We start from the raw sequence: 16,120 nt of genomic DNA, 5'->3' as shown, positions 1-16,120 counted from the left end.
TGAGCTACGTGTTAAACGACATGTACAGTGCAGCATTAAGATTGAGAGCCAGCCTGAACAACTGTCAATTCCTGTTCAGATGAATCAGGACGGATTGTCTGAGATGCAACGGGAGGAGTTAAATGCTCTGCTGACACGTTACAGTGATGTTTTCTCCAAGAGTGACACAGACTATGGATACACAACAACAGTGACACATAGCATACCTACCGGAGATGCACAGCCAATAAAACAACGCCATCGACGAGTCCCACCTCACGTTTTTCAAGAGTTTAAGAGACATGTGCAGGATCTTGTCAATCAAGGTGTACTGAACGAGAGTCGCAGTCCGTGGGCCTCACCTGCAATCATTGTGATAAAGAAAGACGGAGGTGTTCGTTTCTGCTGCGACTACAGGAGACTCAACTAAGTCACATTCAAGGATGCCTACCCCCTTCCGCGTGTGGAGGAATCCTTGGATGCTTTGGGGAATGCACAGTTGTTTTCCACACTGGATCTCATGGCAGGTTATTTTCAAGTGGCGGTAACTGAATCAGATCGGGAGAAGACTGCTGTCAAAACTCCGTTCGGGTTGTTTGAGTGGACACGGATGCCGTTTGGTTTATGCAACGCTCCGGCCACCTTTCAGCGATTGATGACTGCAGCATTAGGTGATCTGGCTTTTGACATTCTCTTGATCTATCTTGACGATATTATTGTGTTCTCTGTGGATTTCAAGAGTCATTGTGAGAAGTTGGAGCTTGTTTTCTCAAGGTTGCGTTAGCATGGACTGAAGCTGAAACCGAGTAAATGTTTCCTCCTGAGGCCAGAGGTCCGGTTCCTGGGACACATAATTTCGTCGAAGGGAGTTCAGGTGGACAAGGACAAGGTTCAGTGCTTGGATGCATGGCCTTCACCGACGAATGTTAGGGAGGTTAGACAGCTGCTGGGATTTATGAGTTATTATCGTCGTTTTGTTCCAAGATTCGCACAGCTGGCAAAGCCCCTACATGCCCTGGTGGGAAAAGGTAACAAAGGCAAGTCAGCAGAAGCGTTTGTCTGGAGCGATGAGTGTCATTCCGCATTCAGCAAGCTGAAAAGTTGTCTCATGTCACCTCCGATTCTGGCTTACCCTGATTTCCAGTGTCCGTTCATACTCACGACGGATGGGAGCCTCAACGGACTTGGAGCAATACTCAAGTCCTTAAATGGGCAGTAACTGAGAAATTTAAGGAATACCTGATATTTGCAAAATTTCAGGTTATTACTGACCACAACCCTCTTCGCTACCTGGAGACAGCCAATCTCGGAGCAGTGGAACAGCGTTGGTCTGCACAGTTAGCAGAGTTCAACTTTGAGGTTTGTTACAAGCCCGGCAGACAGAACATCAATGCAGACGTTCTTTCTAGGATTCCCTGGGGTATGGAACCCGAAGACGATGACACTGGAAAAGACTTCATTCGGTTGACATCAGACGAGGTACGAACATGCCTGTGGCCTGGTAAAGAAGAAGGGGTTGACAAGTCTGTCGTCCGAGTTGCCAAACAAGCAGCCATAAGGAAGCGTGTTGATGGTTATAGCTGGTCATCCATCAAAGAGCAACAGAGGAAGGATCCTTGTATAGCACCTGTGTACAATGCTGTACTTGAGAACAGGAGGATAATGACACGTAGTTTCCGGGATATGGAAACCCAGCAAAAGAAGCTAGCTAGACAATTGGAGCGTTTGAAATTAAAACATGAAGTGCTGTTCCGAGTAATTACAGACCCAAGAGACGGGGAAGAGATTTGGCAGTTGGTAGTGCCTGAGTCTTTACGGGAGAAAGTGTATAAGGGAGTCCATGAGCATGGAGGACATTTTGGCAGCAGGAGTACATTAGAGCAGATGCGACAGAGTTATTATTGGCCCTCAATGGCCAATGACGTACAAACATGGGTAAACCAGTGTGGACGATGTACCCTAGCTAAGGATGTATTCCCCAGGATTCATGCTCCTATGACCTGCACCAACGTAACCGCACCTCTAGAAGTTCTTGCCATGGATTACACCGTGCTTGAGAGGTCAGCAGGAGGTTACGAGAATGTTCTAGTACTTACAGACATGTTTACAAGATTTACTGTGGCAGTCCCGACGAAAAATCAGACAGCACTTACCACCGCCAAAGCCCTTGTACGACACTGGTTTGTTTGCTATGGGTGTCCTGCCCGATTGCACTCGGATCAAGGCAGATGTTTTGAAGCCAGCGTAATAAAGGAACTCTGCAAATTATATGGAATCAGCAAGAGCCGCACCAGTCCTTATCATCCGCAAGGGAATGCGCAGTGCGAAAGGTTCAATCGCACTATGCACGACATGCTGCGAACATTACCTGCGGAAAAGAAGAAGGATTGGAAAACTTACCTGCCTGAACTTGTGATGGCCTACAATAGCCACGTTCATTCATCGACAGGTTACTCCCCATTTTATTTAATGTTTGGACGAGACGCAAGGCTGCCCATGGATGTCCTAGGAGGAAAAGACCTAACTGATGATGAGGCGGATGATCTAGATGAGTGGGTAAAGAATCACCATGAACGCCTGAGAACTGCAGTGGAGACGGCGAAGGTAACTGCTCAAGAAGCTTCCAGAAGAAGGAAGAGGGTCTATGACCGTAAGGCTTCAGGAGCGCTCATTAGACCTGGTGACAGAGTATTGTTGCGTAACCACAAGTTTAGAGGACGAAACAAAATCCAAGATAAGTGGGAGTCTGTACCGTATTTGGTAGTGCAACAAAATCACGCAGGTTTACCGGTCTTTACTGTACGTCCTGAGCAGGGAGGTTCCACAAAGGTCGTTCACAGGGATCAATTGAGACATTGTACTTTCCCCTCACCCACAAGGCAGGTTACGCATGCAAGAAGGGAAATAGAAGTGTCAGACTTAGACTCACAAGACATTGTCTACATTCCATATACTACACACTTACCAAACACCTGCTTACTTGGGGAAGTCGAGGGTGGAGTGGTACGTGAGGAGGGTAATGTAGCTGGGTGTGAGAGAGTAGACACAGGTCAAGATGGGGAATCTGAAGACTCTGACATTTCAGAAGCTGACACTAGTGGGGTACCTAATCTCAGACGTTCGAAGAGAGAAACCCAGGGTGGATTGCCTGTAAGATATAAGGATGATTACATTATGTAATTTGGGTGTAAAGAAAATGTCAAGGAATGTGTTAGAAGAGTAATGTCGAAGAGAATGTCTAAGCAAAAGTTGAAAATGTTGTGTCATTGAATCCAATTTAACTGTCCTTGTTTGTTTCATATAGGAACTGGTCTGTTTGGAGATGTCGATGGAGTGGCAGGGTTTAGCAGGGGGGAAATGTAACGGGTATATTACCTAAAAATCATTATTATTTTTGGCGGACTTTTATTTTGATGGGTGGATTGGTTTTCGGCGTTGAGTATGCGCGGCGAGAGGAGAAGAAGAGTAGAGTGTATGAGAGTGTGGCAGAGAAGAAAAAAGTGTTGTGTCGTGTTCGAGAAGCTTGTTCGATAAAGTAACTTAAACGGAAGTTAATCGGGGCTTTAGTCGAGTAAAGGACGACATCAAGTGATTTTTGTGAGCTGTGTCCCAAGTTTCCGAAATTTTGTGTGTAGTTTTGATCCGTGAACCGCATTGCGTTGGACTGCTGGAGTGACGCAGTAAATGTTTTGTGAAGGCTACACGAACTGTGAGTGCATTTAAAGTACAAGTTTCATTTGATTGGTGACGATTGAAGAGATTTTTTTTTTTTTTTTTTTTTGGACTTCTTTCATCTTGATTGAGAAGCACCCTTACGAACTAACGTTAACGTTTCAACCAGACTGGTCACGCGTATCTGAGTGTTTGGCACGTGTCGTCGCACGTGAGATGGGAACTGCTGTTTGCAGTTGGTGCTGAACATAGTTTTTCAGAGAAGATTTGAGTTTAAGACTATTTTGTATTACCCTGCCATCCAACGACATCTTAATTTGACACATCTCAGTTGGTGTATCTCCGTTTGATACATTCCAGTTGATACATTTCATTCTGATTCATGAATCTGAGTTTGACTCATTTGCTTTTTGACTAATTTTTGATTCATTAATAAAAAAAATTGGGGACATTTCATTGAGCTTGAGTGATATTGCTACGAAAGTTAATTTCAACGCACGCTACGTCAAGACAGCTCATCTCAACTCTTCAATCTTTTTTTTTTTTATTATTTTGATCCGATGAACATTGAACTGTGAGAGTTCAGTTGAGTCACAGAACCTAAAGTGAACTGTGAGTGAACACATAAAGGGACGTTTCACGTAAGTGCTCTTCCAGATGTGAAATTTCATTGTGTATACCATTGTTGATGTTGTTGTTTTTTAAATGTGATTGTTTGATCATTTGAAAACTGAGGACTAAGTGGTGTTTACAAGTGTTTTCATTTTTTTTTTCATTTTGAAGTGAGATTTACCATTGTACAACTGAATGGTTTAGAGCTTTTACATTGAAAGTGGTTGTGTTGTAGTGAGTCTAAAAGAAAACACAAAGACCATTACATTTTATTTTTATTTTATTTTTATTATCAACCCTGAATTAACACTTAATTACAAGAAAGAAAAGTACACAAAGAATAAATATTGTTTAATTTTCGTACTTACCTGCATTGTACCTTTTTGTTTAGAGCTGTCAAGGAGTAGGGGCATCTCAGCTACTTTATTAGACCAGGGGAGGGAGGAGTATATTAGACTGTCTCACACATTTACTTTACTTCAGGAAGCCATCTGGTGACGTTACACAAACTGAAGCCTACCCTCGTCGGTCTGTAGATTCCAATAAAGTAGTACACAGCATACATGCATTTAGTGTGTAATGAGATTAAAAGTACTGGAAGCGGGGACTAAGATCTTTTCGCTATTCAGTCTTCCGTGGCAGCGCTAGCACATTTTCCCCTACAAGACGGGTTAAATACTCGTTATACTTATTAAGGGGTAGTTCACCCAAAAATGAAAATTCTGTCATCATTTACTCACCCTCAAGTTGTTTCAAACCTGTATGAATTTCTTTTTTTCTGCTGAACACAAAAGAAGATATTTTGAAAAATGTCTGTAACCAAACAATTGATGGACCCCATTGACTTCCATAGTAGGAAAAAAAAAATACTATGGAAGTCAATGGGGTCCATCAACTGTTTGGTTTTTTTTCATTTTTCAAAATATCTTTTGTGTTCAGCAGAAAAAAAGAAATTCATACAGGTTTGAAACAACTTGAGGGTGAGTAAATGATGACAGAATTTTCATTTTTGGGTGAACTATCCCTTTACCTTTTGTTTTACCTATATGGAAATGAGACATTTGTACCAGTAGCACTATTAAATGATACCAAACATGAAAAATACTCTGTGATAATCATTCACATTAAACTATACATTTTCTTGGGTGATTTACATGTGGTCTCAGCATGTGAGAGGGGGAGTGAGGAAGAGGGGGAGAGATGTGTTCTGAGGTGAGACTTTGCCTCACAAATGGTGAGTTTAAATGCTAATTTCCAGAGAGGTCCTTCGTCCTCTCTCAGGGTCTGGTCGCTCTTCAAACAGACTGTCCGGCATTTCCTAATTTCTCAATTCTTACAATACTGATATTAAACCTGAAGCCTCAATCCGTTCTGACAGTAACTGAGAGACCATTGTTATGATTGCATGATTTATGATCTCTTTCAACAAAACAGAAATGTTTTACATTAACATTTCTAATACATCATATTTCATCCTGTAATCTGATGTTATTCTCTTTGCAGCTCCGTTGACTCTGGATCCAAACACAGTAGATCGTCGGCTCACACTCTCTGCTGATCTGACCAGTGTGTCGGGCAGTGATGTAGATAAAACTCTTCCTGATAATCCAGAGAGGTTTGAAAGGTGTGCATGTGTCCTGGGATCTGAGGGCTTTAACTCAGGAACACACTGCTGGGATGTGGAGGTTGGAGACAATACACGCTGGAGTCTTGGAATAACAACAGCATCAAACCAAAGGAAGGGACTGGATTTCTTGAAATCTAATGTCTGGTATGTGATGTACATGAAGAGCAAATACGGCTCACAATCCCCAGAGCAACGCCACACTGTCTTCACTGTTGAACAGAAGCTTCAGCGTGTGAGAGTTCAGCTGGACTATGACAGAGGAACAGTGTCGTTCTCTGATCCTGTAACTAAAGACTGTCTGTGCAGATTCAGGACATCCTTCACAGAGACTGTCTTTCCATACTTATGTAATGGCTGCCCAACTTCTCCTCTGAGGATCTTACCAGTTAAACTGTTTATTACAGCAGAAAATCACAGGTAAATCTGATTATGCTTCTAGATTAATTCAGTTTTGTAAATTATGCTTCAATAATAACACTGTAATCAAAGGGTTTCGTTGATCAATCACACTTCAATGTAAAGTTTAGAACCAAATTAACCCTTGTGTTTCCTTAAAGGAACACTCCACCGTTTTTTTAAATAGGGCTTATTCATATTCTTTCATACATTTAGATAGGTGGGTAAATGCATTTTTGTCTCAGTGCATGCATTGTTTTAGTTTGACAGGGTCGGCGCTAGCTTAGCTTAGCACAATGAATGGAATCCTTTGTTGCCAGCTAGCATGTCCTGAGTAAAAGTGATAATTTTTTTTTAAAAACCCACGTAATTACTTCTTGTGGCCTGCGTATTCACAACGAGTACAAATAGCGATGCAGATTAACACTAGGTGATTTCTTAGGCAGATATTGACTTGGGACTATATTATGGGGAAGCACAGGCGAAGCACGGCTACTTAGGCGAAGCACTGCTACTTGGGCGCAGAGATATCACGCAACACATGAAATCCCACGACTTCCGTCAACATACCGGTGTGAAAAGTAGATGCCTGGCTATTTTCCCAACAGTACATGAATGGCGATGAACATGGCTGATTTTGTGTGAGCCAGAACCATACCAATATACAAGAGTTTACAGAAAATGAGTGGAAATAGAATGACAGGAGGAGGTTGCGATCGCTCAACAGCCCGAGAACGTGAGGATGAGAGCCAACACGAACTGGTGGTGTGAATGTGGGGGAATATACCGACTGAAATAGAGTGTCTGTGCTGTGGCGAGTGGGACAAGTTTCTGCCATCGATAACCAGGCTCAACGTGTCAGATCAAGATGAGCGTGCCCGCAGTTGTGTCACAGCTACCGCGGATTTCACGGCGTTGATTCATCCGGCAGTACTCGGTTTTTTTTTCCGGTGTGATAAAGTGAACTGGAAAAAACGCCCCACGCCGAATAGACCAAATGGACAGCTGTCCACAGAGTAAGTGATTATTTTAAACATGACACATAGTAAACTGCTTGTAGCCTTCTCCTCTCTAGTAGTTATACTAAAACTCCTGAGTCAAAAGAACCAGGCTAACTCGGTGAGAGAAATATAGCTAACTTAGCCCTCAGTCATTTCATTTTACAGGTAACGATAACAGCGATTTTTATTTTAGTTTGGTTGTTCATGCTAAACAGGTTGAATTCAACATGAGGTTATACTAGAGGAGGCTAACGTTATTTGAACCGTAGTCTATATACAGCTTCTCAGCATCTATCTTATAACCGAATAAAGACACAGATTAACATAAGGAAGAGTAATAAAAGACAACTTACATGTGCACTTTGTTCTGCCTGTGCTTTGAAAATAGATGGGATGGGACAGCCATATGTTTCAGACGTAGTACCGTCTTTCTGGGCCCATATTCCATTTTTTCAAAGTAACTTAGTCCTCCGGTGCAAAATGCTCTTCGCAAACACGATACTGTTTGATTTTGTAGAGAGGCGTTGAAGTACAGATCTCCAGAGCAGCTAGCCATTTATTTCTCAGTTCCACATTCGATGGAATTCTGTGAAACATTACATTCGTGTATGTCCTTTGCTTGTTCTCACAACCTTTTGCTACGCAGATTACCATGTTTGCTGTAACTGTAGCTGTAACTTCTCAAAAAAAAAAAAAATCCAAAAGCGAAGACACTCGGTGCAGGTCACGCGTGTTGTTCTTCTGTGTTTTGACTCGTTGCACACCGGTGTGTTGACAGAAGTCGTGGGATTTCATGTGTTGCGTGATATCTCTGCGCCCAAGTAGCAGTGCTTCGCCTAAGTAGCCGTGCTTCGCCTGTGCTTCCCCATAATATAGTCCCAAGTCAATATCTGCCTAAGAAATCACCTAGTGTTAATCTGCATCGCTATTTGTACTCGTTGTGAATACGCAGGCCACAAGAAGTAATTACGTGGGTTTTAAAAAAATTTTTTTATCACTTTTACTCAGGACATGCTAGCTGGCAACAAAGGATTCCATTCATTGTGCTAAGCTAAGCTAGCGCCGACCCTGTCAAACTAAAACAATGCATGCACTGAGACAAAAATGCATTTACCCACATATCTAAATGTATGAAAGAATATGAATAAGCCCTATTTAAAAAAACGGTGGAGTGTTCCTTTAAGGACATGTTTGTCTCTTTCAGGGTTTTTTGTATATATATTTTATTCCTGTGTTAATGCCAACTGCATCAATTTTGGCACAAGTGTGTATTTTTATTTGAATTTTCTTTCCTTTCCACATTATACACAAAATATTTACACTCAGGACCTTAAGGACAAAAATGTCCCCATTGAAACCCATTAAAACTGCCAATTTCTTTTTATCCCAGGGCCATTTAACTATAAAATGATTCAGTCTTTGTTAACAGACTTTTTTTCTGTTGGCCTTTTCTTTTAAATATTATTTTTATTTTTATTTTTACAAGATGGTGCCGTTTTCTCAGGTTTGGCCTATTGCCACTACATGTTTCATGTCTTTGTCATGTTTAATGTCTGTCATGTGATCCTGCCGTGTGTTCCCTTGTCTGATGTGTCATGATGTTATTTGTTCATTGTTCACAGGTGTCCCTTGTTTGGTCATTAGTCTTTTGTATTTAAGCCCTCATGTTTGCCCTGTGACTTTTAGTATTGTTTTGGGTAACTGCTGTTTGTTCTTGTTTCTAGTTTTCATGCCTTTGTTTTATGTTTGATCATGTTGGTATTAAAGTTGCACTTGGGTTCTCTACATCTTGCCTCCTTACGCTACACCTACAGTATACTGTATAAAGCGAATACTCACTTTTTTCCTGTTTTCTGCGTCTGCATATTAGAGTCAGTTGGATCAATTATTGTGTAATAATTGTGTTTGTGTTGCTGTGAGGTTTGTTTATATGTAAAACTTTTTTTTATCTGTGCATGTAATAGCTGATAAAGAAAAATTATTGTATTGTAAATCTCAAATCCATAATTATTAATATTATAAATTCAATACTTAAGTAACCATTAAACAAGTCATACAATAATGAAAGTATGTTTAAATTCATGTTTACATTATGTAAGTAAGGGATAATGTAGAGCGAGGCGGTTGTTATAGCGAATACAACCCCGACAAGCTGATCAGGACCCCGACGCGAAGCGGAGCTTGAATCAGCCTGAAGGGGTTGTATTCGCTATAACAACTGCCTCGCTCTACATTATCCCACTTATTACAGCCGCCTCGCTCTACATTATTCCGCTTATTACATGGCTACCTACAATAATTTGACACAAAATATTGATTTAAAAAGGAGTTTATTGATTTAATAACGATTGTATTGCTTCCGCTAAAGAAAACAGTCTGTTCCGTCTCTACGGTTAGAATCCTGCATCCATAGCAACGCTCTGTTTTTCATGGCAACGGTGTGTTATCCTTAGCAGCGATCTGTTATCAATAAATAACAGACCGCATTCTACATTAGAATTCAAGCAAACCATGTAATAAGTAAGGGATAATGTAGAGCGAGGCGGTTGTTATAGCGAATACAACCCCGACAGGCTGATCAGGACCCCGACGCAAAGCGGAGCTTGAATCAGCCTGAAGGGGTTGTATTCGCTATAACAACCGCCTCGCTCTACATTATTCCGCTTATTACATGGCTACCTACCAAATAAATCAATAATTTGACACAAAATATTGATTTAAAAAGGAGTTTATTGATTTTAAAACTATTGTATTGCTTCCGCTAAAGAAAATAGTCCGTTCCGTCTCTCCGGTTAGAATCCTGCGTCCATAGCAACGCTCTGTTCCCTTTCGAAAGGTCTCTCCTATTGCGTAAGTAGCTTACGCTATGGGAAAACTCCTTTTCTCGAGAATATTGAAGCCAAAATTTTAAAACGCAGTGCAGCTGCACAGCATACACAGATGAACAGCGAGAGCGGTCATTGGCTGTGCTGCGGCAACTGCACAAAACTATGGCGGGGCGGCTCGTGTCCGCCTGGGACTTCAGATTTAATCTCCTTCAGCGAATCACCACTCCGCTAATCTCCGGATAAGAAGCCTTCTCGCCGCCGTTGAAAAGCCTTCAGTGGAACAAGCCACCTGCCTTGCAGTTCTGAGGACGCCGGCATTCCTGGTTTTTCAACTGGACGCCGCCTTCATCCGCTGTTCTGCTGTGCCATCCGGCACGCAATATATCCTTTTTAAGCTTTAGTGTGTTCGCTGTTGAGTCACACTTTTTCTAAAAGAGCAAATTTGAGGCGTTGTTGCAAATGCCTCGAATCGGCGGAGACCGTCACATCCTCTGCGCTTCCTGTCTGGGCCGTTACCACGCGGAAGCTGCACTCGCTAAGGCCGGCTGCCCTGAGTGTGACGAGATGGATCTCCCCACCCTGCGGGCTCGACTGGCTGATTTCGGCAATGACGACCCCGCTTCCCGCTCACTCTCCCTTTGCTTGAGCCGCGCAAAATGCGCCGCGCACAAAGGATGTCAGAGCGGACAGTCAAGAGCAATGTTCAGCGCCCGCGGCTAGCTCTCTTTACGTTCAAGAAAGCTACCCCGCCCTCGTGCCCCATTCGCGCGTCATCCGAGCTCTCTGCATGACCTAGATGGACAATGAGTGAGTGAGTTTTCAAATCTGCATCACTCACCGGCAAAGGAGGAAAGAGAGTGTTTTAGTCCCGCCGAGGCCGGACCAACCTCCATTTCCCAGTCCCCTCTTTAGTTCGGGCGGCTGGAAATGTCAATATTGCAGCAAATGAGCCTGTTATAAAACATGCACACCTGCAAACAAACAGCGACACAAAACATGATGCTCTCTTATCTGCTCACGCTAACCGGAAGCTTATGTCATTTCCCCCTGTGGCTCAGTGGCGAAATCTAAGGATTTCGCGCCAGAAGCCCCGTGTTCGAATCCCGGCTCTGGCAGCAGATAGAAATTATGCTACTCTCTTCTCTGAGCTCGCGGCCAGCTTTCTTACGTACAGAAAGCGAACCCGCCCCTCGCGCCCTCCCGTTCACATGGCGGGGCTCAAGTATTTATGAGCGTTTAAACATATGAGCCCATGCCGGCCCTGCCCCCACGTGACTCACATTTGACAGAGACAGACTTTATTCTCCTGTCCTTATTTACACCCCTTCTGTGGCTCAGTGGTGGAATCTGAGACTTTTGCGCCAGAGACCCGAGTTCGAATCTCGACTGCGCTAAATCTTTTCACCAAAGTGAACGCGCTCACGCCGGCCCCGTCCCCACGTGACTCACAGGGTCCGAAGACGGGTTGGTCGGGCTCAACTTTGACCCCGCCTGCCATGTAATCCCAGCAATATATGTGCCCCTGCAAACATAAGCTGTTCCACATTCCCCAGTCCCCTTTTCTCAGGTGGCTGGAAATGTCGATGTTGCAGTCAATGGGCTCACCTGCAAACAGACGCCGGTTTTACAGCGACGCAAATAAAGTACAAAAAGAGCTTTTTTCTGTCTGTGTCATATGTAGGTTACATGCCCACTACAAAGTACGCACCCACACAAGCACTGTTTCCCAGTTAGTTTTATCTCTAGCTCACGCTGGAGACGTGATAACGGGTGTGCCCTCTGAAAGTGCGCGCCCCCGCTCGTGAGCGCTGTTCACACGACATTAAAAGCTCAAGACGGCCGGACGACTGGGTCCCTATCTCACAGCGGCCCATCTCAAGCTTTTATTCAACCCCTAGCTATACGGGCCAAGGCCTGGGAAGCTATCCCCGGTATATCAGAATGGGTGTTGAACATAATAAAACGAGGCTACTCGCTACAGTTTGCTCGTAGACCACCACGCTTTTCATCTGTGGTCAAAACGAGAATGAGAAAGGACGTTGCACACGTTCTTTGCACCGAGGTGCTCAAGCTGTTGGAAAAGGGAGCTGTCGAAGCAGTCCCCCCCTCACAAAGCGAGTCAGGCTTTTACAGCCGCTACTTCCTCATTCCAAAGAAGGATGGCGGCCTCCGGCCCATCCTAGATCTCAGACACCTGAACAAAGCGCTGATGAAGCGCCCGTTTAGAATACTGACAACCAAACAAATCCTCGCGCAAATTCGCCCAGGGGATTGGTTTTTCTCAGTGGATCTGAAAGATGCTTTTTTTTCATATCTAAATATCGCCTCATCACAGGCCGTTTCTGAGATTCGCCTTGAGGGGCAGGCTTACCAGCACACAGTACTACCGTTCGGCCTATTGCTTGCACATTGTACATTATGAAGTGTATGGATGCGGCACTTACCCCCCTGAGATAGCGGGGAGTGCAAGTAGTAAACTACCTCGAAGCTTGGCTGGTTATAGCTCAATCAGAGGCACAGTTGATAACTCACAGATCCTGGCTCCTCAGCCATCTAGAATGCCTGGGTCTCAGGATCAACATTTCCAAGAGCACACTATCTCCCAGCCAGAATATTTCTTTTCTGGGTATAGTGATAGACTCTATACAAATGAAGGCGCACCTCTCATCAGAGCGCGCGCTCTCCATTCAACGCCTAGCGGCATCTTCAGAGCGGGCACCCGTGCTCCCCTCAAAAGATCTCAGAGGATGTTGGGTCTCATGGCCTCAGCATCAGCAGTACTCCAGCTCGGAAAGCTTGCTGAAAGCAGCGCATGTGGCAAGCATTCTGAACCAGGGTGCGGATATGCTGTCCAGAGACAATGTTCCCCCAGGGGAATGGTCTCTCCACCCTCTAACGGTTCAGCTAATATGGAGCATCTTCGGCGAGGCAGAGGTCGACCTCTTTGCCTCAGAAGACAACGCTCATTGACGAATATTTTTCTCAAAGAACAGGGACGCGCTTGCCCACGAATGGCCGAGCCGCCCTCTGTATGCATTTCCTCCGGTCACGATGCTACCACAGGTCATTGAACGGATCAGGGAAAGCAAGTGTGTAGTGCTACTAATATCCCCTCTCTGGAAGACCCAGTTATGGTTCTCCCACTTGACACAACTGCTGAAAATAGCCCCATGGCCAATGCCTCTGAGGAGAGATCTCCTCAAGCAGGCGAACGGGAAAATCTGGCATCCCCGTCCAGATTTGTGGGGCCTTCATGTATGGCACCTCAACGGGTACCCGGGTGTCTCCCGGATAGGGTGCTGAAACCCATCACTGAAGCAAGAGCGCCCTCAACTAGGCGCCTCTACGCTCAGATATGGAGGGTGTTCTCTGGCTCGTGCGCTGCACGGAGCCTGGACCCCTACTCTTGCGATATATTATTATTATTATTATAGTTATATTCCTAAAGTGCTCTCGACTCCATTCAGAGCACAGGTTATTTCCTTAGCAGCTCTTTCCTCACCAAAAGACGAAAGAGATGCGAGTTTACTCTGTCCCGTCAGGGCTCTCAGAGTTTTATCTAGAGTTTTAGCGTTCTGCCTCATTCAGACAGTCAGAACAGCTTTTTGTGTGCTTTGGCGGCCGCATCGAGGGGCTCACTGTCTCAAAGCAGAGATTATCGCACTGGATAGTTGATGCTATAGCGCTGGCTTATGAATCTAAGGGCCTTCATTGCCCCTTACGTATCAGGGCCTCGTCTTGGGCTTGGTCAAGTGGAATACCCATTGAAGATATCTGTGCGGCGTCTGGCTGGGCCTCACCGTCCACATTTATCAGGTTTTATAACCTACAAGTCCCTGCTTTGCATTCAAGGGTACTTTCAATATGAAATGTGTAAGCACAAACCCCCCATAAAACTTGGGCCCGATACATATCCAGTCCTGTTTTTAACACGAACTACGGTTCCCATATATATACATATTATATATGTCATTATTAGGGTTTGGCCCTCATTAGGCCCACTCCTTGTTTTTTTTCTTATGAAGCCTGTTACTTACCAGCTTATTGGGTTCATACTTTACTCTTTACAGCCTCAGGTATCTTGCCTCGGGCTAATATTAGAGTGAAGTTAAGCACGCACAGCGTTTTGAAGGGGGTTCCCATAGCGTAAGCTACTTACGCAATAGAAGAGACCTCTCGAAAGGGAACGTCCTGGTTACTAACGTAACCTTGGTTCCCTGAGGGAACGAGTATTGCGTAACTCGCCGTGCTTGTGCTTTGATCAAGGGATCGCTTCAGTCGATTTAATCTGAAGCCCCAGGCGGACAATGGGCTCAATTATAGCCGTAGGCCATGCCCATTCTGGAGGGCTCTGGCGCGTCAGGCCCCGGCATAGGTTCCCACAGCAAAGCACAGCCAATGACCGCTCTCGCCGTTTATCTGTGTATGCTGTGCAGCTGCACTGCGTTTAAAAATTTTGGCTTCAATATTCTCGAGAAAAGGAGTCTTCCCATAGCGTAAGCTACTTACGCAATATCGTTCCCTCATCTCAGGGAACCGAGGTTATGTTAGTAACCGAGACGTTTTTCATAGCAACGGTGTGTTATCCTTAGCAGTGGTCTGTTATCAAGAAATAACAGATCACATTCTACATTAGAATTCAACCAAGCCATGTAATAAATAGTATTAAGTGTAGTATATATATATATATATATATATATATATATATATATATATATATATACTCACCTAAAGGATTATTAGGAACACCATACTAATACTGTGTTTGACCCCCTTTCGCCTTCAGAACTGCCTTAATTCTACGTGGCATTGATTCAACAAGGTGCTGAAAGCATTCTTTAGAAATGTTGGCCCATATTGATAGGATAGCATCTTGCAGTTGATGGAGATTTGTGGGATGCACATCCAGGGCACGAAGCTCCCGTTCCACCACATCCCAAAGATGCTCTATTGGGTTGAGATCTGGTGACTGTGGGGGCCATTTTAGTACAGTGAACTCACTGTCATGTTCAAGAAACCAATTTGAAATGATTCGAGCTTTGTGACATGGTGCATTATCCTGCTGGAAGTAGCCATCAGAGGATGGGTACATGGTGGTCATAAAGGGATGGACATGGTCAGAAACAATGCTCAGGTAGGCCGTGGCATTTAAACAATGCCCAATTGGCACTAAGGGGCCTAAAGTGTGCCAAGAAAACATCCCCCACACCATTACACCACCACCACCAGCCTGCACAGTGGTAACAAGGCATGATGGATCCATGTTCTCATTCTGTTTACGCCAAATTCTGACTCTACCATCTTAATGTCTCAACAGAAATCGAGACTCATCAGACCAGGCAACATTTTTCCAGTCTTCAACTGTCCAGTTTTGGTGAGCTTGTGCAAATTGTAGCCTCTTTTTCCTATTTGTAGTAGATGAGTGGTAACCGGTGGGGTTTTCTGCTGTTGTAGCCCATCCGCCTCAAGGTTGTGCATGTTTTGGCTTCACAAATGCTTTGCTGCATACCTCGGTTGTAACGAGTGGTTATTTCAGTCAAAGTTGCTCTTCTATCAGCTTGAATCAGTCGGCCCATTCTCCTCTGACCTCTAGCATCAACAAGGCATTTTTGCCCACAGGACTGCCGCATACTGGATGTTTTTCCCTTTTCACGCCATTCTTTGTAAACCCTAGAAATGGTTGTGCGTGAAAATCCCAGTAACTGAGCAGATTGTGAAATACTCAGACCGGCCCGTCTGGCACCAACAACCATGCTACGCTCAAAATTGCTTAAATCACCTTTCTTTCCCATTCTGACATTCAGTTTGGAGTTCAGGAGATTGTCTTGACCAGGACCACACCCCTAAATGCATTGAAGCAACTGCCATGTGATTGGTTGATTAGATAATTGCATTAATGAGAAATTGAACAGGTGTTCCTAATAATCCTTTAGGTGAGTGTATATATATTTATTAAGTATAGAAAAGATTACAATTTTCAAAAAATTTAAACTGTTTTAAGTAAC

General features: G+C 44.0%; 1 protein-coding gene across 1 annotated transcript in view; it reads left to right on the top strand.

The window, feature by feature from the left end:
* LOC311303499 (E3 ubiquitin-protein ligase TRIM35-like) overlaps nucleotides 1-15,984 on the top strand; it is a 61,748-nt gene extending 45,764 nt beyond the window's left edge. Inside the window, exons 6-7 of the mRNA XM_084430018.1 lie at nucleotides 5,767-6,307; nucleotides 15,433-15,984. Of these exons, the coding sequence (XP_084286144.1) occupies nucleotides 5,767-6,307; nucleotides 15,433-15,493 (602 nt within the window). The 3' untranslated portion in view covers nucleotides 15,494-15,984. The remainder of the gene's footprint in view (nucleotides 1-5,766; nucleotides 6,308-15,432) is intronic.
* Nucleotides 15,985-16,120: the final 136 nt, after the last annotated feature.

This window comes from Rutilus rutilus (assembly GCF_951802725.1).
Source record: "Rutilus rutilus genome assembly, chromosome: 14".
Taxonomy (NCBI): domain Eukaryota; kingdom Metazoa; phylum Chordata; class Actinopteri; order Cypriniformes; family Leuciscidae; genus Rutilus; species Rutilus rutilus.
The sequence above is the reverse complement of the archived record's forward strand: the minus strand, read 5'-3'. Positions and strand labels throughout refer to the sequence as shown.